Source organism: Urocampus carinirostris, chromosome 13 (genome assembly GCF_059441175.1).
Source record: "Urocampus carinirostris isolate Australia breed hairy pipefish chromosome 13, RoL_Ucar_1.0, whole genome shotgun sequence".
NCBI classification, from domain to species: domain Eukaryota; kingdom Metazoa; phylum Chordata; class Actinopteri; order Syngnathiformes; family Syngnathidae; genus Urocampus; species Urocampus carinirostris.
In genome coordinates, this window is record NC_142361.1 from 15161005 (window position 1) to 15185001 (window position 23997).

Sequence of the window (23997 nt, forward strand, 5' to 3'; positions counted from 1 at the left end):
GAGGAGCTACAGTGTCTTTCAAATCCTGCAAATGCCTCCAATTGCTATTCTTTAATTTTTATTTTCCATATTTCCTTAAACAGTGCTTTCGTGACTTTTATTTTAAGTAAAATAACATTGGAATGGGTTTCCTCTAATCTCTCTGGTTGATCAAACTTGAAAAGCGCCAAATAAGTGCAGACCATTTACCATTTACCATTAATGGTAGTCAGTAAATACTGCGAGAGTGGCGACATCCAGTGGGCATATTTCAATTTTTACGTCATTGCTCACTTTTCTTTTGCGCTTTTCTCAAGTCCTGTTTATTTGTATAGCCCTTAATCACACGGAGTCTCAAGGGGTTGGATTTAAGGGATATTGTGATCCCTTAAAAAAAATGTTTTTCCAACATTGCTGCATCCATATTATCTTAATGTAAATTCTGCTTTTTATTGCAGTAAAACCCTTTCAGTATTGTTTCGCAGACCACATAAAATGATTTGGCAGGCCACATTTGGCTCACAGGCGATGTATTTCACACATCTGTATAGGAATTTTGAAATGTGTCACTGCATTGAGTCATAATTGTGTGAAATTTTCCAGTTACATCCTTTTCAGTCTTTGCAATCATCACATTAATATTTTCAAAGTGAATCATTCGGTGGTAATTAATGCACCCTCTGATTATCCTTATATTCCAATGTACTAATTTATTTGTTTCTTTATTCACTTGTTGCCACAATATATCAATTTTCTTTAAACCACCTACAGGATTCATTCTGGACAAAGCACTGTTTGATATGCTGTTGCCTTGAGCATTTTCCACTAACATCTGTGTTTTGATTGTCAGCCATTTTGAAAGTGCACCTGTGAAACCATTACAGCTTTGTTCTGTACTCAAAATACCAGAATGTTCAGTTTTGTTTATTTTATTGTAATAAAAACCTCAAACTGCTCAATCCAACTTTCGTATTGACCTGCCTCATTTCGTGAACCCAGTGTCGATTTGAACATGTGGAGGAAGAAAAAGTATGTCCTCCTTCGCTAGCAAAAGCTTTTGACCAATATAAGGGATACATTTTAATGAGCGAACACAGAAACTCGTGAAAATTTGCACCAAAAAAAAAATGATTTGAGCTTATCCATTTTCCCTCAGTTTGCAAAGCCCTTTAAACCCAACAATGATATGAGTAATGATTCCCAAAAGTTTCATTTTCCATGATGCAAAACTCTAAAGTGCAAACGTGGGTTTGCCAAAAGTAATGGTGAGAGCAGCACATACTCCAGCTTCTTTTTGTGGGACGCTTCCCACATCCTGACGTAGAGCCAACCCTTGATGTTTTCTTTCAGTACTGCCTGGTGTTCCGACACAGTCACACAGGAGCTCTTCAGAGGTGAGTTACATACTATACTACTACGACTACTTTAAATAAGCAAGTATATATCTTAAGTATGTGCTTGTGTAGGGAACAAGAAAAAGGAATACTCAGTTTTAAAGATTTTGACATTCTTTCATGTCTGTTGTGTAATATTCTTATGCTGATAGCCTGGTCACACTGAAACAATCCAGCTGCCGTGGATGGCAGCCACACTTGCGGGCTCTCTTATTCCAGTAAATGCATTTCATGCAAAGATGATTCTGAACCCTTCATGAGGTTCTTGAACTGTGTGGAATGCAAAATCCAGGCGCAAGTGGCGGGACTCTTAACCTTATGGCAAGAGAGGTAGAAAACAAAATCGGTCAAAAAGTTCCAGTTGTTTTTGACCGTGTTGTTGCTGAATGTCAAAAAAAAAGAATCAAGTCATGCATCAACATGTGTTTTTGTGGAAGTGAGAAATGATCCTCCACAGTAAGGGTGAACAACCTGAGGTGGGACATGCTGTGCAATTCTATATACTACAGAGGAATATTCCGTTTTGTAAAAAAAATACATATATAAAAAAATCCTGCTGTATAAGTTGGCTTGACACAAAATGCATAATTGAGTCAAAAGATGTTATTTTTTTCTCTTGTGATACATAAATGCTTACCCATATTAAAATCTTGACCAGTTTATTTTTCGAAATATGAGATGGCTGGGATGGGCTCCAGCCCCCCCGCGACCCTAATGAGGATAAGCGGTACGGCTAATGAGATGAGATGAGATGTGAGAAACCATATGAAAAAGAGCAAAAATTTTCCTACTATGAGAGGACTATTGAAGATGACCACACAGCGAATTATGCACAGGAAGTTGTTTCTTCTGTTTAAGTGCTCCGGGTCCCTCTAAACAAGTCATGTCAAGTCATTTTTATTTGTATAGCCCTTAATCACTAGGAGTCTCAAAGGGCTTCACAGACCACATATTATTGCAAACGACAATTATTACACCATCCCCTGATCTAAAACCTATACGAGGGCAAGGGAAAACTCAACAACCTCAACATGAGGAAAATGAACAAACCTTGAGAAGGGACCGCACATGAGGTAATCCCCCCTTCCAGGATAACCAGGCTGCAATGGATGTTACAATAACAAATCATACACAGATATTGTCAATGTGAAATATAAGTCATTCATAAGCCATAGAAGAGAAGTGTGTTTAAGCCTAGATTTAAACAGTTCCACTGAGGTTGCAGATCGAATCTCAGGGGGAATAAGATTCCACAGCACCGGGGCCCAAATGGAGAACGTTCTTCAACCTGCGGTTCTCTTCTTGGCTCTTGGGATCACTAGTAGGCCAGCATTTTCAGAGCAAAGGCTCCGGACCGGAACATAGGGGTAAATTAAATCTGAGAGATTTGAGGGAGCAAGTCCATGCATGATTTTGTATACAACCAACAGAACCTTAAAATCACATCTTAAGCTAACAGGGAACCAATGCAGGTTAGCTAAAATCGGGGTAATGTGATCAAATATTCTTGTCTTAGTTAAAAGCCTCGCTGCAGCATTTTGTACCAGCTGCAGGCTTTTGATTTTGGACTTCGGGAGACGGGAATGTAGTGCATTACAGTAATTGAGATGGGAGGTAACAAACGCATGAATTATAATCTCCGCATTGGACTTGGGACAGCATAGGGAGAATTTTAGCAATGTTGCGAAGATGGAAAAAAAGTTTTTCTTTTTATATTCTCAAAGTGTGTTTGGAAGGACAGATTGGGGTCGAATGTGACACCTAAATATTTGACTGAGTCACTCTGGGTGGTACTACATTTGTCAATGTTCAGAGCAGTTTTTGAGAACAAGTCACGGCATTTAGATGGACCAATAACTAACATTTTGGTCTTTTCAGAGTTAAGGCGCAAGAAGTTGAGTGACATGCATTATTTTATCTCAGTGAGGCAGGCCTCCAGATTTCCACAGTTTAGTGGGGCAGATTCCTCCATCGGAAGATATTGTTGAGTGTCATCTGCGTAGCAATGGAAAGGACTAACAGGCTCAGAGAAAGTTTCTTTCCCAGGGTCATTACCACTATAGATACAAATGCAAGACTGTGAGAAAAGGTATATCTTGCCTAGATAGAAAAATGGGTCTTCATATCTTACTTCTCAACCTATTTGGTAATTATATTGCTGCTTAATGTCATTGCACTAATTTTTCTTTGCACTCACAACTTATGCCAGTACTGTACTACCTTGTAAATAATTGCCTATTTATCCTAACATTCATTTTTTTCTGATTTTCTTCTTTTAAGTCTTTATCACGTGTTTATCCTGGAGTGTAACATATTTTCTTGTTATAAACTATGTTTACTGAATTGTGATCAATGAAGATAAAAACAATTCCAAATTTAAGACATACCTATAAGGGCGTTGAGCCACACGGCTTTCAGTGTGCCGGAAAATGCAATGAAGAAGAGTAGTTGTTTAAACAGCTTATGTGTGACAAAAAAGAGAGGTCTTCCATTTTGAATGTTGTAAACTTGTTATCCATATTTGACTCAACTTTAGTGATGAAGGAATCGGCCACGCTAGTCCAATATATTAACAAGAAAACACTGTACAGAAAACAGACAATACTGCACTGCTGGGTTTTGTTTACAACCACACAGACTATATTTACACAAGCTAATGAGACAGCGAAATTTCGCAGACTGTAATTTGGTCCGTCGCAGGAAAAAACATATAAGACAACCCTGAAAAAGTCTTTTCACTCTAAGGGAACACAAATTCCGCAATACATGAAGTGTTGAGGTTTCCGAGAAGAAGCCGCGTTCTGGTTCCAGTTCATCCAAGGCCGGAGCAGGAATGTGGTGGTCAAGTGGGCTTGCATGTCTTGGCCAAAATGGATGCGGCAGAGCAGCCAACGCAGGAAATTTAATCTTTTTTGCAAAGACTCCGAACTGGAGTATCCCCAAGAAAGCAATCCAGAGCCATGCAGCTGTAATTATATTTAATGTGTAGTTCAATGCGGGGTGACAAGTGTAACAGGACGTGCTACTTCTGTACAATTTACGGTGAAGTACGAAAAATAATAGCACGTTATGCCAAATCAGTATGCTTTCCTTTGAATGACTATTTTTGAGGATGTTTTTGTAAGATATGAATGAATGAAAACTTTATTCGAACATTAAAATAAAAACAGGACAAAAACAGTGAGTCAACAACAAAATGATGTCACATAACATGTTCGAAAAGGGGGAATTCAGAAGCAGATGCCTATTTTCCCAACGCCTTTATCTTCCCTATTAAATACATTTTACAAATCCTCTTCTCCTCTTGTGTCTAATATAACAAAATCTCATGGATATACTTATCACATAGGTCAGATATCAATAATTATAATAATTACAATAATCACATATTTTATACACTAATCTCGGTAATACCCATCCCTCAACATCATAATGGGCCCAGTTACCAAATGTCACTGCGGCACCAATTATAATAACAACAATAAAAATAAACACAATATTTATAATAACAGTTATGATATAATAATAGCAACAATAACAACAAGTTAACCATAGTTTTAAAAGCAGTATTCCCAATCTCACTCATATCCCATTTTCTTCATCCCTGTATTTCGCCAGTAATGTTTTTTTGTATTTGAATTTGAACACATGAATAGTTGGACATTGTTTGATCTCATCTTGTAAATTATTCCAAAGTTTGACTCCACACACAGACACACACATACTTTTCCTGGTTGTTCTCGCCTTTGGGATCTTGAATTTACTCCAGCCCCTTAAGTTATAATTTCCCTCTTTCCGAGTGAATACTTTTTGGATGTTTTCTGGCAATATGTTTTTGTTGACCTTAAATAACAGTTGTGAAGTCAAAGATTTATAAAATCATCCAATTTTAATAATTTGGACTGCATGAATAAAATATTAGTGTGATCCTGATATCCTACCCTGTGTATGGTTCTTATTGCACGTTTTCGAAGGATAAAAAGGGGCTGTAGTGAATTTCCCCTCGGGGATGAATAAAGTATCTATCTATCTATCTATCTATCTATCTATCTATCTATCTATCTATCTATCTATCTATCTATCTATCTATCTATCTATCTATCTATCTATCTATCTATCTATCTATCTATCTATCTATCTATCTATCTATCTATCTATCTATCTATCTATCTATCTATCTATCTATCTATCTTTTGTAATTATTGCCCCAGATATGTTTTACTCTCTGATATGCAGAGTGTAAATAATTGCCAAGAAATCCTATATTTGGCCTTGTATCCAGTCGGATACAAAATATCAAGACATCATAAAAAAATATAAACAAGAACATATTTACTAAAGTTACTCACAACATTTCAATTGAAATGCTATAATCAATGACAAAGATCAATGAAAACTGAATACAGTGGCCTTAAAATCCATCCATTCATTATCTGCACCACTTATCCTCAGTACTGTTGCGGGGATGCTGGAGTTCATCCCAGCTATCTTCGGGCAGTGGGCAGGGGACACCCTGAGCTGGTTGCCTGTCAGTCGCAGGGGACACAGGGACGGACAACTCACTCGCTCATTCATACCTAAGGACAACTTGGACCAGCCGATTAACCTGACATGCATGTTTTTGGAATGTGGGAGGAAACCGGAATGCCCGGAGGAAACCAATGCAAGCACGAGGAGAACATCCAAACTCCGCAGAGGAATACTGGTAGCTGGATTTGAACCAATGACACGCTAATAACCACTCAGCTGCCATTTTATAATAATCTTGTTTATCAAGTTAGTATAGTTAAATATTCAATTACTATTTGAATGTGTTTTTAGCAATCAGAAAGATGTGTTTTTGTCAGAACCAGAACAGACGGTAGAGTGTGGTCTGAGGGCGGAATTGAGTCGAGCAGCCGGGACGGGAGATGGGAGCATGGTCGGTGGGCAGAAACAAGGCGGGCAACCAGGACGGGAGATCGGAGCGTGGTCCGAGGAAGGAATCAAATCAGGTAGCCGGAGAAGATCGGGAAGTCAGGTGGAGACGAGTAGGATACAGGAAAGGACGGGACAGACGGGAGCCAGAGTCAAAAGTGCTTGCCTTGCATGTGCGGATGTTCGCTGACGGAGTGAATGAGAATACTGAGTTTATATAGGAAGTGAACCAATCAGGAAACGTGCAGCAGCTGGAGCCAAACAAGCAGACACAGGTGATAGCAATGGGGAAATCATGACAGTTTAATAGCTATTTAGGGTTAACTTGGAAGATTTTGTAATGCCAGTGTTAAGTGTAAACTTTAGTAGACGCCTAAAATAAGGAGAGAAGACATCTATAGATTTTGGACTTGCAAGTAGGGCCAAGGGAAGAGCCTAAGATAAGAGAATTCCATCTTGTCCTAAAGCTGTTCCCTGAGCCCTTTTTTTAATAATATCTTCAAGGTTACAAAAAACAGATCAATCCCAAAGGGTGTGGAAATCAAATAACTACTGGTACATGATTGGCCAATAGCGACAATGATGTAGTAGTCAAAACAAATCAAAATGAGGAACTGGAATTCTGTGAAATCTCCTTTGCATTTGTCCAATAGTAAAACATAATAAACTTATCAGCTTGGAACAAATTAATAGGTTTTCAGTTATTTATTATGGGGATAATTGATTCGAGTTACAAGAATTTCATCGATACGAGCTCGAACAAATTAATCTCGTATAATGAGGGGCGACTATATGTTCTGTTTCATGCTAACTGTCATGGTTGCCATAGCGCCCAATTGGCTGCGCCCGTGTGTGTGTCACGGTTGCCATGGTGCCCAATTGGCCCCGCCCGTGTGTGTCACGGTTGCCATGATGACAAATTGGCCCCGCCAATGGGGCAACAGCTGTGGCTCGTTGAGAGATTGGATTTCTGTCTATATAAAGCTTAGCACTCTCTTGCTTCGGTTGTCATTGTTCCCGTTTATTTTTGTCCCGTTTAATTTCGGGTTCCAGTTTTGTTTCAGTCTATTTTGGTCCTGTTAATTATTTTCTCCAGTTTTCGTCCCCGTCTAGTTTCTCCTGTTAACTATCGATATCCTGATTTGTTGTCAATCCTGTCTATCCCTTCCCTTCCGGTATCGACACCATCTGTCCGATATCAACTCGGGCAATTGGAATCGGTCTCGTCGGTCTCTGGCTTCCTGTCTTTCCATGCCAGACCGGCTTCCTAACGTGCATGACTCCCCATTTCCCGTAAAATAAAATGTTTGTGTGAGAACGTGACGTGATTGGGTCCTGTTTCTGCCCTGGTTCATGACACTAACAGTGTATTTTTTTCAGCAAAATTTGAGCCCCCCCCCACAGAAACTGCAGCGTTTGTATATTTCGCAATATTTTGACTCTTAAGTTGACAAGGTCAGCAGGTGTCTTGCGCTTACGTCTGTCAAACTCGCTCTGGAGACCGAGGCGGCGCAGTCAGTGGCGAAGAACCTGATTGAGTCCAGATGTCTGAAGACTGTTTAGTTTATTGGCAATTGAATATTCGAAAGACTGAGAGTGAGAGACACGCTCATGTGCGGTGCAAAACCCCAATTACTGAAAAGCACATGTGCTACAGGCACAATGTCAATGAAAACATCAGGAACGCTCACGAATTAAGCATAGCGAAGTTTTGTTGTTTTTCAAGACGCCTAACTTAGGTCAAGGCAACTTCTTTCATTTTATTTTCTTGTAGCCAGAAATAATGCCACATCACACACCCTGGATATTCGGCGCTAATGTCTTTTCATGTGCACTGCATGCTTGCTGCATGTGTTCTTGTCACCGCCAACAAAATTAAAAGCTCGCTTTCATTTTTCTTAACAAATTCTCGTGCCATCTGTTGTCATTAGTCAGAGAAGGGGTGGAAATAAGTCAGGGGAAGAGAAAAGTATAAGTTTCCATACCAGCATATTTTAAATTCTCTTCAAACTAAGAATTTTGCACATGTTCAAAGATACAAATTGATAAATTAAAAATGCAACTTCCTCCTCAAAACATTTTAAAAAAAAGTTGTGCTTTCTGGACTTATAAACCCTCTTCACTCTGAAAATGCTGGTCTATTCATGATCCCAAGAGCCAAGAAGATAACCGCAGGTTCGAGAGCGTTCTCCATTCTGGCCCCGGTGTTGTGGAATGCTCTGCCGCCTGAGATTTGATCTGCAACCTCAGTGGAACTGTTTAAATCTAAGCTTAAAACACTCTTCTATTCTATAGCTTATGAAAGACCTATATTTCATGTTGACAATATCTGTGTATTAAATGTTACTACAACATCCATTGCAGCCTGGTCATTCTGGAAGGGGGATTAAATCATGTGCAGTCCCTTTTCAAGGTTTCTTCATTTTCCTCATGTTGAGGTTTTTGAGTTTTTCCTTGCCCTCATGTCGGTTTTAGATCAGGGCATGGTGTAATAATAGTTTGCTACCCTTTGAGACTCCTTGTGATTAAGGACGTCACAAATAAACATGACTTGACTTGACATGTCTTAATAAGTTCCGCTCCCACCAGCTCAAATTTAAGGGGCAGCACCCTTTGGCTGACTTCTTTTTTTGTGTTTGTGTGTCGATGAGTATTTTGTGTGGGTGTTTGTGAGAGTGCGCATGTTTATGACTGTGAGTTCAAACACGGATACAGGGGAGAACGTTTTAGCAGATAACCTTAGTGGTCTCAGAATGGAAAAAATGAGACACATCTAATTGATTTTCCCGCAGTCGTCATGGTTGTCTTGGAAAAATTTAGAAGATGTCAAGTCTTAAGTATTCCACCGTTTTTTCTGCGTTTTTGAGTTGGTTTCAATAGAGGTTGTGTCTCATAGAAAACAGTTACAACCATAACAGTTAAAATATAAAAATAACATTTTGACAAATTGAACTGGATTCATACTCATTATATTTAATTCCAAGAGAATGTGAGATTTTGCCAACACTTCTGCTTCATGTGTTTGAGTACTGCTCTTCTCGCCTTATAACGCATACCGTTTTTAAAAAAAATCCACTACTTTAAAAAGAAAAAGAAAATAGTCTTGATTCAAGACTAGTATTTTAGTCTACGGGTGCTTCATTTTGAAGCAAGACTAAGTCTTTGTGCGTGAATAAACCGCTCCAACAATCGCATTACATTTCTATTTTGGTAAAAGTTTGCCACTTCTGGTTTTGAGCAAGTCTCATTCTTTGGAAACAGATTGTGTTTCGCATGTAAATTAGTGTATGATAAAAAAATACCACTCTTTCATTGTCAAAAGGTTTATTCACGCGCAAAGACTTAGTCTGAATCCATAATACCAGCAGTGTCTGAAACTCATGACAAAAAGTTACCGGACACCGAGGCAGACAACTCTGAAAAGTTGCCTGCCTAGCCATAAAGTTGCCTGTCCCATTTTTCACAACTTGAAACACAATAAGACAACTAATCGCAAAATAAAACATTGTTGCAAAGTATTAAGGATTGATCATCAGAATATATAACAGTCCAACACTTTAAAAAATTTTCGGCAAACATTTTTTTATAAATCTATAGTGGAACCTCGGTTCTCGGCCATAATCCGTTCCAGAACCCTGTTCGAAAACCGATTTATTCGATCACCGAAATCATTTTTCCCACTAAAAATAATGTAAATCGTTTTAATCCGTTCCAACACCCTGAATGTTTACCTAAACGTTTAGCGTAAACAAAAAACTAACTCAGGCTAGTTGTACGTTCACGTTATCGTAATCGTCAGTACGAAAGATTACGCTAACATGAACGTGTAAAAATAAAAAAATCAGGTTGTTTACAAGTCATTTAGCACCCGGGTCTCCACAACAAGTGGTGAGCGGTTCGTTGAAAATGGGGCTGCATTCCAACACCCTGAATGTTGGGCTCCGTTCCAACACCCTGAATGTTTACCTCAAATGTTTAACGTAAACATGAAGCTAACCCAGGCTAATCGTACATTCGCGTTATCGTAATCTTCCGTATGAAAGATTACGCTAACATGAACGTGTAAAAATTAAAAAAAAGGATAAAGAAAATAATTATGCATAGGATTTCTTACCTTTGTGGTGGTCAGCAGAAGGCGCAGGTGGACAGTGGGGAGAGGATCAGACACTCGCACACCTCCTTCATATTTTGCAATTATTTCTTTCTTAAATGCAATAGTTGTACGCACTACTTTTCTTTTTTCACCTGTAGCAACTTTGCTTCTTGCAATGACTTTCTTCGGAGGCATAATCAGGGGCTAAAACACTTACGTACACCTATATTAAAAGCGAAAGCAAAACGAAGCACGTCCGCAAGCGACAACAGTTGGTCACGAAAAGAGCAATCTACACCTGTACGCTGCCCAGCATCGCACCCTAGCGTACGCACTCACGCATTACCGGCGTTCGAACTCCGATTTTTTGACCGAACAGCGAAGCAAGAATTTCTTTGAAATTTTTGGTCGGACTCCGATTTGTTCGAACCGAGAGGCGTTTTTTCTTTCTTGGAAAAGTTGTCGGCCACGCTGGCAGAGACATTGTGGAAGTTGTACGCCAGACGTAAAAGATGCAAGCCCCGGGCGCCTGGGCAGACGTTATTTCAGACACTGATGCTAGTCTCAAGTCAAGATTTTTTGTTGTTGTTTAGATTTTGAAAAAGCGGTAGGATTTAAAAGAAACCGGTAAGTGTTTTTAAAGAGGAAAACAGTGGTAGACTAACGAGTAAAACGTAAGTGTTGGTGAATATGCTTATTGACAGTAGGGGCACTTTCTGTTAGCACAAAAATATAAATATATGGCTAAAATTGGTACATTTCTTTGTACAGTAAGATTGTCATAACTGGAAACGCATACGTTTTCGCTTTATTTTATGTGGTTTTTTTTTTAACATTTAGATTTTTGTTCCTCCTATAAAACAATTCAAAGGGAAATTTTGTTTTTTAAATATACTGCTACGTATAATAAGCAACACTAAATGTACTGCCAGTGTGGAAAGAACAGAGCAAGTATTAAAAAAAATGTTGGTGTAGATTATTTGGTATATTAAATAAACTTGTTTACACAATTTTTATTTTTTATTCTACATAGTCTGCCTCTGTTGAGTATGTAAGTTGTGTTTATAAGGTTAATTCTCGCATAATAAAGGGAATCTCAACCATTAATAAGAGGCGCACTCGTCAAAGGTGGACAGCTTTGGACTTATTAACATGAGGCACTCATGCGGTTGCCACAAAATCGAAATATGGCTGTATAGTATAATCTTCAACTTTAGGATTGAGATATCAAAGGTTCAATGCTTGTCCTAGTCCGGATAAGACTTACAACATCGGTACCCATTTCCTCCGTGCTTGGTGCTTGGCATTAGGGATTGGAATTGGGAGGTTTGGTCACCTAATGACTTCTAAAGAGAAACAGTATCATCTTCAATTCTTTCGAGTTTTCTAAATTATCATATTTTGTCACTTTTGTTTCAGAAACCCATGATGGTCACCAGGCGCCTACTCGAGTAGCGATGGGCACCTTGGGCCCTCCGACGCCCCTGCTCTTCGTCCTGCTATGGGCGTGGGTCACGTCCGAGCGCTGGGACACACACTTGGCATACGTGACGCACAACAGCTTCTTCTATTACTCTTGCAGCCAGGAGCCGGCTGCATGCAGTGAGGCCTCGCTAGTTGACTGCTGCTGCAGGGACGTCACCCCACCCGGTCTGCGGTGGCCCCTGACGGTGCCCTACCCCTCGCCCATCTTCCACATGCGGCGACTTACCGTTTGGTACACGTCTGCACGGAACGCTGCCCGTCTGCTCAACAACTCAGAGGTGCTTCACCTCACCTTGATGGACTGCGGAGGCGGGGAGGAGAGGCCCAGAACCCCTTTAGAGGGACACTTTGCGGTGCAGCACCTGGAGCGATTGAGCGTCATCGACTTCCCACCGATGCCCCGGACCAAGTCGGAAAGCGACAACGAACTGCATTTTGATTCTGCTTGGTGGAGGTGGCGGGCGGCGGCGCAGGTGCAGGACATTTTCCTTGGTCGGGAGTTGGGAGCGGCTTTCCACGAGCAGGCCCGGCTGGGCGTTATACATGCTTCGGTTCTGCAGGGCGGTGCTGCCGGCGTCAAAGTGTACACAGTGCAGACGCAAATCGACAGCGACGGAACCATGCCTTTCCCCGACCTGCAACTGCCCAAGCTACCTGAAACGTCTGTCATCTATGTTAGCTTCGTGTACAGGAGAGAGCCCCGTTAATGGGTTCCGCTTTCCATCATCCAACGGAAGATAAAGTTAGCAATTACCCAGATTGCATTTATTTAAAAACAACTACTATGTCGATTCAATTCAATACAGACATTTCTAAATCTTAGCATATTGACCACTTTCCATGTTTCTAAACAAATATGACGTAGCCAAGCTGTGTGTGCATTGTTGAGGCAGAACAGCATAATACATATCAGTTCACACCAGCCAATGAACAGGGAAATGTCACGACCAGAACGGAATTAGGACCCAGATGCGTAGCGTTAACCACAAGTTTATTGATAGAAAGAGGAAGGGCTGCGCCCGCGATCCGGTGCTCGCTGGACGCGGGAAGCAAGCCGCTCACACAATCGGATTGTGATCCGAATACAGAAGTGGATCTTCCGAAGAAGGAGATGGCGGTGTCAAGGATGGAAAAACAAGTGAATAGCCGGGACAGGAGAGCAAAAACGTGGTCGGGATCAAAAACAGGTCGGAGCCAGAGACATACGGGGAGATCAGGAATGGACGGCTACAAAAAATGGGAAAGGCGGGAGTCAGGGTCAAAATGCTTGCATTGTAACAACAGAGATTAGCTGACAAAGTGACAACCGGAGAGTGAAAGGGCTGGACAGGGAACCAATCAAGTAGCCCGCAGCGGCTGGCGCCAAATGTGCAGGCACAGGTGATGCTAATCAATAATCATCACAGAAAAGATAGTGGATGGTAGAAAAAAATGTCTCAAACAAGCACAAAGTATGTATAAGCAGCAAGATAGCAACTTTATCATAGTAATCCAAGTCAACAACAACAAAAAGTTATATTGACTGGTTCGACCGATAAATTCTGCAAGAGACTTTGTGCAGCTTTTGTGTGTGACTTTTTGCCTTATTTACGACGCCAGTCAAAATCGGGTAAGTATCGAGTAAAATCCTTTTTTTATGCTAGCAAGTTAAATGGACCAAAAAGGTGGCTCAGAAGACGAGTTCATATTTACAATAGCTTAATTCACACATTAGTTAACCCTTAAAAGATTGACTCTTCTCAGTTTTTTACCCACCTTAAATACTTTGTTAGTGTCGGTGGGATAAATAATGATAATGATCATGGTTATTTATCAATAATTCTTATTAATATTATAATTATGTTCATAATAATAATAACCATGATCATTATCATTATTACTATTTGTAGTAGGATTAAAGATGTACCAGCAAGTGCTAGTAGTAGCAAACTTACAGTTTACACTGTACAGCAAACACTGAGCATTTCCCCGACACTTATGATACTTACACTTACTAAGGCATTCACCATTCAAGTACCTGTAAATCAAAACAAGATTGCCACGATAGCTTACCAGATATGGACTGGACACCGCAAATGTGGCGCAACAAGGGTTGCTGACTAGTTAAAATGTTACATTTACATTATGTTGTGTAATCTGTATTTGACTGTTAGGGGAAGTCAAGTCAAGTCAAGTCATTTTTATTTGTATAGCCCTAAATCACGAAGAGTCTCAAAGGGCTTCACAGATTGTTACACTATATTACACAAACTATTTTCAACCGACAAGAGGAGTAGGTTATTCGTATGCAATGGAGTAGAAGTGAGTTTTAAGTTTAGATTTAAACATTTCCACTGAGGTTGCAGATCGAATCTCAGGGGTAAGAGCATTCCACAGCACCGGTGCCCGGATGGAGAACGCTCTCGAACCAGCAGAAGACTTCTTTGCTCTCGGGATCATCAGAAGACCAGCACTCTCAGATCGTAGGCTTCGGACCGGGACATAGTGGCAGATCAGATCTGAAAGATAAGAGGGAGCAAGTCCATGTATGATTTTGTACAATACTAAGAGAACTTTGAAGTCACATCTTTGGCTAACTGGGAGCCAATGCAGGTTAGCCATAATCGGTGTTATGTGATCGTACTTTTTTGTCCTAGTTAAAAGCCTCGCTGCGGCATTTTGTACTAGCTGAAGAGACTTGATTCTGGACTTCGGGAGACCGGAGAGTAGTGCATTGCAGTAATCGAGACGGGAGGTAACAAATGCATGAATTATTGTTTCCGCATCAGACTGAGACAGTATTGAACGGATTTTAGCAATGTTGCGAAGATGGAAGAAGGCAGTTCTAGTAATTTATTATTTTTCAGGGTATTGAGTTTTGTATAGCAGAAAGGGTAAGAGTAGTCGCAGTATATCACCGCTAGTTAGCAAAGTCTCACAGGTCAGAGAAGGGTGCTTGGGCCAAGTCTCATGGGACCTCACGTGATGTAGTGAGACTTGCTCAATAAATGATCCTTAATGTCAACAATTAAATGGTGTCGTGTGAGACTGACATTTATCATCTATTTTGCAGGTGAGATGTATATACTGGTAACACACTTACTGTGAAGATGATAATATGTGAAAATATGTGTGTAAAGTTTACAAAAAAGTTAAATCGTAAGAGTGAGTCATCCGTTAGCATAAGCAAAAAATAAGGCCTTGGGGAGGTATGCCATGTTATACTGGACTGGTTTAAGAGTGTACTGTGATGTTAATCTGTATATTTTGATACCAATTAACACAAGATGGGGTAAAACAACAACAACCAAGAAAATATATTAAACAAATGTGTAACACCAGCTGGAGCTAGCCCATCCACTTGGGTCCTGTTACACGAACGTCAGTTCTTTAAATGGCTTGCAACCACAGGCTCATACGGTGCTTCTAAAATGGCCTGTTTTCTCTTGGAATTGCAAAAAATATGTGTTTCATAAAATGGCGCGTTGTGCACCCATATTACACAAGGAGCATTTTGTTTTTGTAAATTGCGATCCTAAAAATGCAGCGCAACATACAAATCTTCTCTCGCTCCATTCAAATTCATACTGCTACTCCTGCTGTTTTGGGTGAACAATGTGCATGAGTCTTGTGGTGATTTTGTGGTTGGAAAAGGGTCTATCAAAGAGTGATCTGAATCCGTCTAAAATTCTCATTGATTGAGTACCAAGTTTCTGTTCCTTTGTGAGGCTGGGCCTGCTAGGTGGAGTGATGTAAGCAAGTCAGCGTGTTTTGTGTGAGCACTTCTGTTCTTCCGAAGTTAAATAAACATTAAAGCGACACTGTCTATAATTTGACCACTAAAAGTCACTGCATTGTGTTGTACAACAGAAAACGAGTGCTCAGAGTAAAGAAACCGCACCATTTTTTTCTTATTTGTTTGCTTAGCCTTTCACAGGGTTTTTCTTTTGTTAATTATTCAACTTATTATTGTTTGGGGTTTTTTTTAACGATGAAGGGTTTTTTACCACTTTTTTATGCTAAATAATGCACTTCCCTTTAAAAATTATAGCGACAGGTTCTCCTTTACCATATATGAGGACCTAACAGTTTTTACATATAACTTGTCACAAAACAAAAGCCTGTTTTTAAATGGATTGACATAAATCACGTTATCTTCTCCATTTTTTTAACGATGAAGGTCTTTTTTACCACTTTTCCTGCTAAATAATACGCATCCCTTTAAAAATGATAGCAACAGGTTCTCCTTTGCCATATATGAGGACATAACGTTCTTTACATATAACTTGTCACATAACAAAAGCCTGTTATTAAATGGCTTGACATAACTCACGTTATCTTCTCCATTTTTATCCGTAAACTTACACATGTAAAACAAAATTGCGTCATTAAAGATCACTCATTCAAATAGATTAACTTAATTCACATACAATATTAATTTCAGGAAGAATTATATTTACTACTTTAATCAAAATAGTTCTACACAATTAAAAAACTTCGTTAATGGCCTTTTGAGAACACTTATTCATCCAGCGTGTCAGTAACCATAAATAACCACGAGAGGGCAACAGATACACGTCAGAGTTAATGCAGCCAAGGTAAGGAGTTAATTAAGTAGGACTTAAAATAACGTTTAGCTAAACAATGAGTTCAATTGAAGAACAGTTTATTGATTCAGATGGGCACATTTTTGCAGCTTAATCCCAGAGATTCAAGCAAAGGTTTTCAAAATAATTCTATGATCTACGAAATGATCTGTCTAACATTTAAATCAACTAGTCCGATTTGTATCTGCAAGGGCCTTTTTTTTACACAGAATGTCCACAAGGACGCGCAAAATATCTAAAAAACACAACGCCGTCAATTCAGTAAGAAAACCATTTTCACAGTACTGACATGAAGAATTACCGTACTTACAGAGTTAATAACGAACAAAAATAATTAAAGTGGAATGACGAGCTGCGACCCAGATCAAGAAATAATGTCCACTTCTCAAAGTTACCCAAGGAAAGGATTGTGCCTTTTAAAACAAAGATAGTAGAATAGATTCACCATTAAAAAAAAACAAAAACAAAATGACCAGCAAAACAAAAATGACTTTAAGTACCGTACATAGACGCATAATGCCTACAAGCGCCCTCTTCTATGCGGCAGCGTGTTGGGGAGGCAGCGTCAAGAAGAAGGATGCCTCTCGTCTCAATAAACTGGCTAGAGAGCGAGCTCTGTTGTGGGCAAAGAGCTGGACAGCCTAACAACAGTAGCTGAGAGACGAGCACTGAAAAAGCTGAGGTCAATCATGGACAATCCATCGCATCCACTACACAGCATTATCTCCAGACAGAAGAGCAGTTTCAGCGACAGACTGCTGTCACTGTCTTGTACTACGGACAGACTGAAGAGATCTTTTCTTCCTCATGCCATGAGGCTCTTTAACTCCCCCCGGCAGAGTAAAGGCCCACATTAAACCACACCACCTACATTGGATATTACCGAATCTTACTGCAATATGTATTCTGTGTAGCACTATTTAGTTACTCTATATAACACGCTACAGTGGGCATTTGCACGTCACACTGGGTATTTGTATATTGTATTCTTTTGGCTTTATTATTGTATTGTTCTCAGCTCAGGGATGCTGCTAGAAATGTGAATTTCCCTTAGGGGATGAATAAAGTATCTATCTATCTATCTATCTATCTATCTATCTATCTATCTATCTATCTATCTATCTATCTATCTATCTATCTATCTATCTATCTATCTATCTATCTATCTATCTATCTATCTATCTATCTATCTATCTACCCATCTACATCGCATATGAGCGACACCCTAAAACTGCTTTAAAATAGCCACATAATAATTCAAACTGAAAATATTAATAAACCGTGTACTAAACATTGAGGATTATTTTATAATGTAGTTAATGAAAAATAATACACTGGGCAGTCAGCAACACCATTTTATCATATTTAGAGATATTGTCAGCTCAAGGAATTTTTTAAAAACTATTATATGTTGATAATGTATGTGTATTGTCTGTTTAGCCTTCTAAGACTTTATTAAGGGCGATGCAAATAAACATGACTTGCCTTAATGTGAAAGGCTATGACATACTGTGGCCCTCGTGTCACAACTTTTGAACATGACAAAAAAACGCATGTCCAAAGCAATGTTTTTCATCTAGTGTGCCGTGAGACCTTGTCTAGTTTGTCGCAGGAAACTGGCCAATTTTATCTTTGCAAAAAAGCAAACTAATGTTCAGAGTCTTTCAGTGATCAGCTGTAACATTTGTTTATATCAGTAAGTGGTAGCATATTACTTTTTTGCTTGCTCATGAAATAGTCCAGGGACATATATTTTTTTATTTTGTTTGATCGAGCTGTATACAATTACACTGCAAGAATTTTTTTTTTTTAAATGGGAACTTAGTAAAACTTAATTTCCACTTGGAGAACATTTTGCTCACTTTAAGTACAGTATTATTATAGCTATTATTATTATTTAAAAAAAAAAATCACAAAAAAAGGTTAAACTGGTAAGAGGGGTCAAAAAATGTAATGTTAAAAACAAAATAATTGACCGGTATTACATCCTCAGCCACGGTGGCCACAAATGATAAGAAATAAGATTCAGATAACAATCTGCAACCTCAGCGTAAGTGTTGAAATCTAGGATTAAAACACACTTATATTTAATAGCTTATGAATGATATGACCCCAAATGTGCAATGGAAGTTCTTGAAAATTCGGCCAGGTTCATACCAGTCAACGTATACGTTTTTCTTGTATTATTACGTTTTTTGATCATTTCAATTTTTTATGCTGTATATCCTTTTTGTGTCTGGGATTTTTTCTAAACTCGATATTTTACTTAGACATATGTCATCTTGCCCATTTTGGATCGTCTGGACAACAACATCATCCTAGATTGCTAATATCGTCACGGTTTTCTACATAGTCTGTCTTGCTGTGAATAAATAGGTGCCAGGTTATGTTTGTACGGGTTATTCACGACTTATAAGGGGAATCACAATCATTAATAAGGAGAGTGATTGGCCGACGTTGACAGGTATGCAGAGTAAAAGCTAAGCATACTTGCTCTGAATTAGAGCAGTGTTTTTAAATGGTTTATATGTATTCAGTGTTGAGGTTCCTTCACATTTAACTTCACAATCTTTGTATTTTCAATTTTTTATTTTTATTTGTTTATTTTTTTTCAAAATTGCAAATTTTTCATATCCATCCATCCATTATCTGCACCGCTTATCCTCAGTAGGGTAACGGGGTTTCTGGAGCCCATCACAGCTATCTTCGGGCAGTGGGCAGGGGACACCCTGAACTGGTTGCCAGTCAGTCGTAGGGCACAGAGACAGACAACTCACTCGCTCATTCACACCTAGGGACATTTTGGACCGGCCAATTAACCTGACATGCATGGTTTTGGAATGTGCCAGGAACATGCAAACTCCACATGGGGAGGCTGTTGTAGCTGGACTGGAACCCTTTTTTTTTAAAATCAAGTGTTTTCCAAATAGTCAGGTCAAGTCATGTTTATTTGTAGAGCCCATTATCACAAGGAGTCTCAAAGGGCTGCATAGACCACAGTGTATTGCAAACTACAGACTATTATGACACCATCCCCTGATCTAAAACCTACATGAGGGCAAGGAAAAATGCAAATACCTCAACATGAGGTAAATGAAGAAACCTTGAGAAGAGACCCAATTGCTTCACAATAAACCAAAATATCTGCAAATGTATGCAACTGCAAATATGTTAGATTTTTTTTATATACGGTTTTGAGGCGCCCTTTGCCAGACCAGAGTGCTAATAGAAGTGTCTCCCATCAACTTAATTCATAATTTGAATTAACGTGCTGAGTGGCTCACAAATCATGTGACGCTAGGAATCGATGATGAAATCTGTAGCTAATGCTTTTAATAACTGATTTGTATCGGTTTTATCGATTAGTTGTTGCAGCCCTTACTACAATGTGATAAAAGTCTTAGAAATGGACAGAAACGTGATTATTTTCCAGCTCAAAGTTGATGACGACTGACTTGAAGTGACTCTGCAGCGCGTTTTGCAGCACTAGCAGCCAGTCAAAGTTTGTTGCCGGCTAGTGTATTTTAGCCTGCCAGTTTATATGATTAAGTGTCCTTATGATCAATGTGAAACCTGTCTTTTACAATCTTTTCCTTTCATTTTTCATTACGCAGGTGTATCATTGGATAGCGCACCTGACAGGTGAGAAAAGAGCACGTTAGCTCAATCGTCATTGGCCGCGTTTACGATCATTACAGGCCCAGCTGTAAACGGGCCTGCGTTTACCCGTCTCGCGCCCACTAAAGCCTGTTTATCATCAGACGTTATTGTTCGGCCGCCTCCTTGCAAGCGGCGCGTTCGCGTTGCTCTTTTGAAAAGGGCAAATCAGCCATAATTCAGTTTATAAACGGCGGCGCGGCCAGGAGCAAGCGAAGAGGGGGGCGAGGCGGCGAGAGAAATGCCTGCATGAATATTCACGAGGGCCTCAACTGCCGCCGACGGTGATTCATTAGGCATATGTAAATATCACTCACTTTAATTGCCCCGAAACCGACTCAACATAATGTTACCATTAGCAAATTATTACTTATTTGTGATACTAAACGCTATACAGAGACCAAGCCGTTGCAATTACGATGAGTTTGACAACTACTGCCTTGACATTTGCGCACGCGTGTATGTGGGTAGTGGGCTTGTGCATGTGTGCATACATCACACCTTTACAGTGGAACATATTTGTCTTTGTGGGGAATTTAAGTGTTTGGGGTTTATTGCTGTGACAAGCAGTGAGGTTTGTGTCAGGTGAGGCACAGTCAGATTTAAAAATCTATGAACCTGCTACCTACATCTTTTTCAACATTCGACTCACATGGAAAAATATGTTTTATTGTCTTAACTTGCACCGCTCCTTTTGAATAAAAACATCAATAAACAGATTTCTTTCTTTTTCTGTATTGTTTGGAGCTGAGACTCAGAAACTTTGGTCTCACTTTCGCCCTCTGGCACGAAGCAAAGAAAATGAAAAGAAAATGGGAAGTGGCACGCAAGCGCGCGTAAATGCGGCGGGTCCGAAATGCCGTATTTTGAAGTCGAGTCGAAGTTTTTGTTTTGTTTTACTCAATAATTGAACTGAGTTTTTGATTTATTTGATAAGGCGCCTAGAAAGGCAGTTTCTAAACCATGCTTTTGCGGTGCCGTGGACCATGGAGCAATGATCCAGTGCAGTCACTGCAAACACTATATACACTATGAGTGCTCTGGACTGTCAGTTCAGGACCTAAGCCTCGCGATACAGGATAAGCAAGCTACTTACATCTGCAAGTCCTGCGTCCCCGGCTTATCCGCTGATGATAAGGATTCTTACGCCTCTCTGAGTAGCTCTGGAACGGTGTTCACCTACGTGGATAGCACTCCGGTGCCTCTATCCGGGTCGTCTGGGCCGTGCGGTGCCCTGAACTCTGCTGATTTGGTCTCCACTGTCCGTGAAACCGTGAAGGCCATGGTACCAACTTTGGTCCGAGAGATCATGACGCAGATGATGCCAGAAGTTGCCAGAATGTCGACTAGCCTAATGGAGGAAATGCTAGCAAAGGAGGCTAGGAAGCATAATCTCGTGGTGGTTGGAGCAAAGACACATCGAGAAAATGGGGAAGCTGTCCAGGATACCCAGCTCTTTCAGGAAGTTGCCAAAGCAGTCCCGGGAGTAGAAAAACAGGACATTCTGGAAGTTTTTCGTGATGGAAGGCTGAGGAAGGATGGTAAACCCAGGATTGTGAAGATCCGATTCCGGAATACAAGATCAAGGCTGGCGTTTCTCCGTGGATTCAATCGGGTGAAAAGTACCTTCCCGACGTTGTCTTCTGGATTTGTTCGTCCAGATATGACACCAAAAGAAAGGGAACGCGACAGGGAACTACAGGACGAACTTAAGCGCCGTCGGGACGAAGGTGAAGTAAACATTATTATACGGGACGGGAAAATTGTTGTCAAGCCGGGAAATGCCTAAAGTCGCCTTCGCCTTTATTGAACAGCCCTTTGATTCATCTCATTAATGCCCAATGTTTGACTTCTAAGGCAGATGACTTGGTCTCGTACATCAATTTCTACACCCCTGATATTTTGGCAATTACAGAAACTTGGTACTCCGCTGGTGACACAGGGCCAACTATAGAGAAATATCAGTCCATTAGAACTGACCTTAAAAATGCCCAACACGGAGGAGTTTTGCTCATGGTTTCTCATGGTATAACTGTGTTTTCTGTCGCTAATTATCAATTCGATAGAATTGAGTTATTGAGATGTGATATTCTTATTTCTGGGGTGAAGCTGAGAATAGTGCTTGTATATCGCTCTGGTCTGAGCTCTTTTCAGGCCAACGTCGCTATGTTCGAACATCTGAATTCTATTTTTGATACTAAATTGCAAATTCTACTTATGGGTGATTTTAACTTTCCTGACCTTCACCACAGTTTTCTTCAAAATTCTGATACTAATCTAACTTCAATGTTCAAAAACTTGGTTTCAAATGCAGGTTTCTTTCAGCATGTCGATAAACCAACCAGGGGGTCCAACGTATTAGACCTTGTGTTTTCCACTGACAGATATCTGATTAAAAACATTGACGTTGGGCCGAGTTTCTCTACCAGTGATCACGATTCTGTTACTTTCCAACTTAACCTGGCTCTTAAAAAAGATACCGCTGCTCAGAATTACATAAATTTTAAAGACTGTGATCTACATGGCATGAGATACTTTCTGTCTAGTGTCAACTGGTACCTCTTATTTGATAATTGTGGGAATATTGAAGAAATGTGGGCAATATTTAAATCTGTTGTTTACACTTTGATATCTGTATACGTACCCTCAGTTGCTGTTACACCTCACGTCAACCGTGATATAGCTGAATTGCATAGGCGGAAGCAGTTTATTCACAAGCTTTATAAACGTGATCAGTGGGCATACTTGGAAAGTTATCAAGATGCTTCAAGGGAACTGCGGAGGGCCATCAGGCGGGAAAGAGTGGCTGAGGAAAATAAAGTTTTAGAGGCTAATAATCAGACATGGGACCAAGTCACACATGTGCAAGTCTCAAGTAAGTCTCAAGTCTTCACCTTCAAGTCCCAAGTAAGTCCCAAGTATTTTTTTCTTGGGCAAGTCAAGTCACAAGTCAAGTCCCGAGTCTTAGATTGCCAAGTCCAAGTCAAGTCACAAGTCATAAAAACAGCGACTCGAGTCGACTCGAGTCCAAGTCACTAAGTCTCAAGTCCCCATGTCTGCTAATAATACTCGTAAATTCTTTTCATACATCAACCGCAAACTAATTTCTAGGGCATCTATTCCCAACCTGAAGGCATCTGACGGTACCGTTGCTACAGATAATGCTGACAAAGTCCGTATATTAAATGATCAGTATGCCAGTGTTTTTGGTCCTGACAATGGTGTTTCACCCGACTTTCCCAGCAGAACTTCAGCTGTTCTAAATTCTGTGGAACTTTCAAAGGAGTTAATTCATAGATACTTGATAAAACTTCCCAGCAAATTTTCAGCCGGCCCTGACAAAATTCCAAATTTCTTGCTTAAAAAGCTAGCTGACTTTTTATGTGAACCATTATTTTACCTGTTCTCTAGATCTTTTGAGGATTCACAGCTGCCTGAGGACTGGCTTAGTGCTATTGTCATACCGATTTTTAAAGGGGGGAGCACAACAAGTGCAGCCAACTATAGACCAGTTAGCTTGACTAGCTGCGTCTGTAAAGTGTTTGAGAAAATTATCTCAGATGCCATATGGAAATTTATACAGGAGCACAATCTTTTTACGTTTAAACAACATGGGTTTAGGTCCGGAACTTCTACCATGACTAACTTAATAGCTCATTTGAATAATATTACCAGTATGTTTTTTGTTCACAATATGGCTGGTCATGTTGTTTACTTAGACTTCTGCAAGGCTTTTGATAAAGTGTCTCATAACAAGCTTTTACAAAAACTGAAATGCTATGGTATTAGGGGAAAACTGCTTGAATGGATAACAGCATATTTGTCAAATCGTAAACAATGCGTAAAAATTGATGATGTTCTTTCAGCGTGGTCGGAAGTTTGTAGT

General features: G+C 39.9%; 1 protein-coding gene across 1 annotated transcript; it reads left to right on the forward strand.

The window, feature by feature from the left end:
* The first annotated feature begins 1341 nt into the window (after positions 1-1341).
* On the forward strand, positions 1342-15905 carry LOC148353806 (uncharacterized). The gene is made up of 2 exons (XM_088351316.1): positions 1342-1373; positions 11803-15905. Exon 2 carries the CDS (start codon positions 11841-11843, stop codon positions 12573-12575), a length of 735 nt encoding a protein of 244 aa, XP_088207442.1. The 5' UTR covers positions 1342-1373; positions 11803-11840; the 3' UTR covers positions 12576-15905.
* Positions 15906-23997: the final 8092 nt, after the last annotated feature.

Excerpts from the sequence above, each read along its gene's own strand:
- LOC148353806 (XM_088351316.1), top strand. The coding sequence starts at position 11,841 with ATGGGCACCTTGGGCCCTCCGACGCCCCTGCTCTTCGTCCTGCTATGG.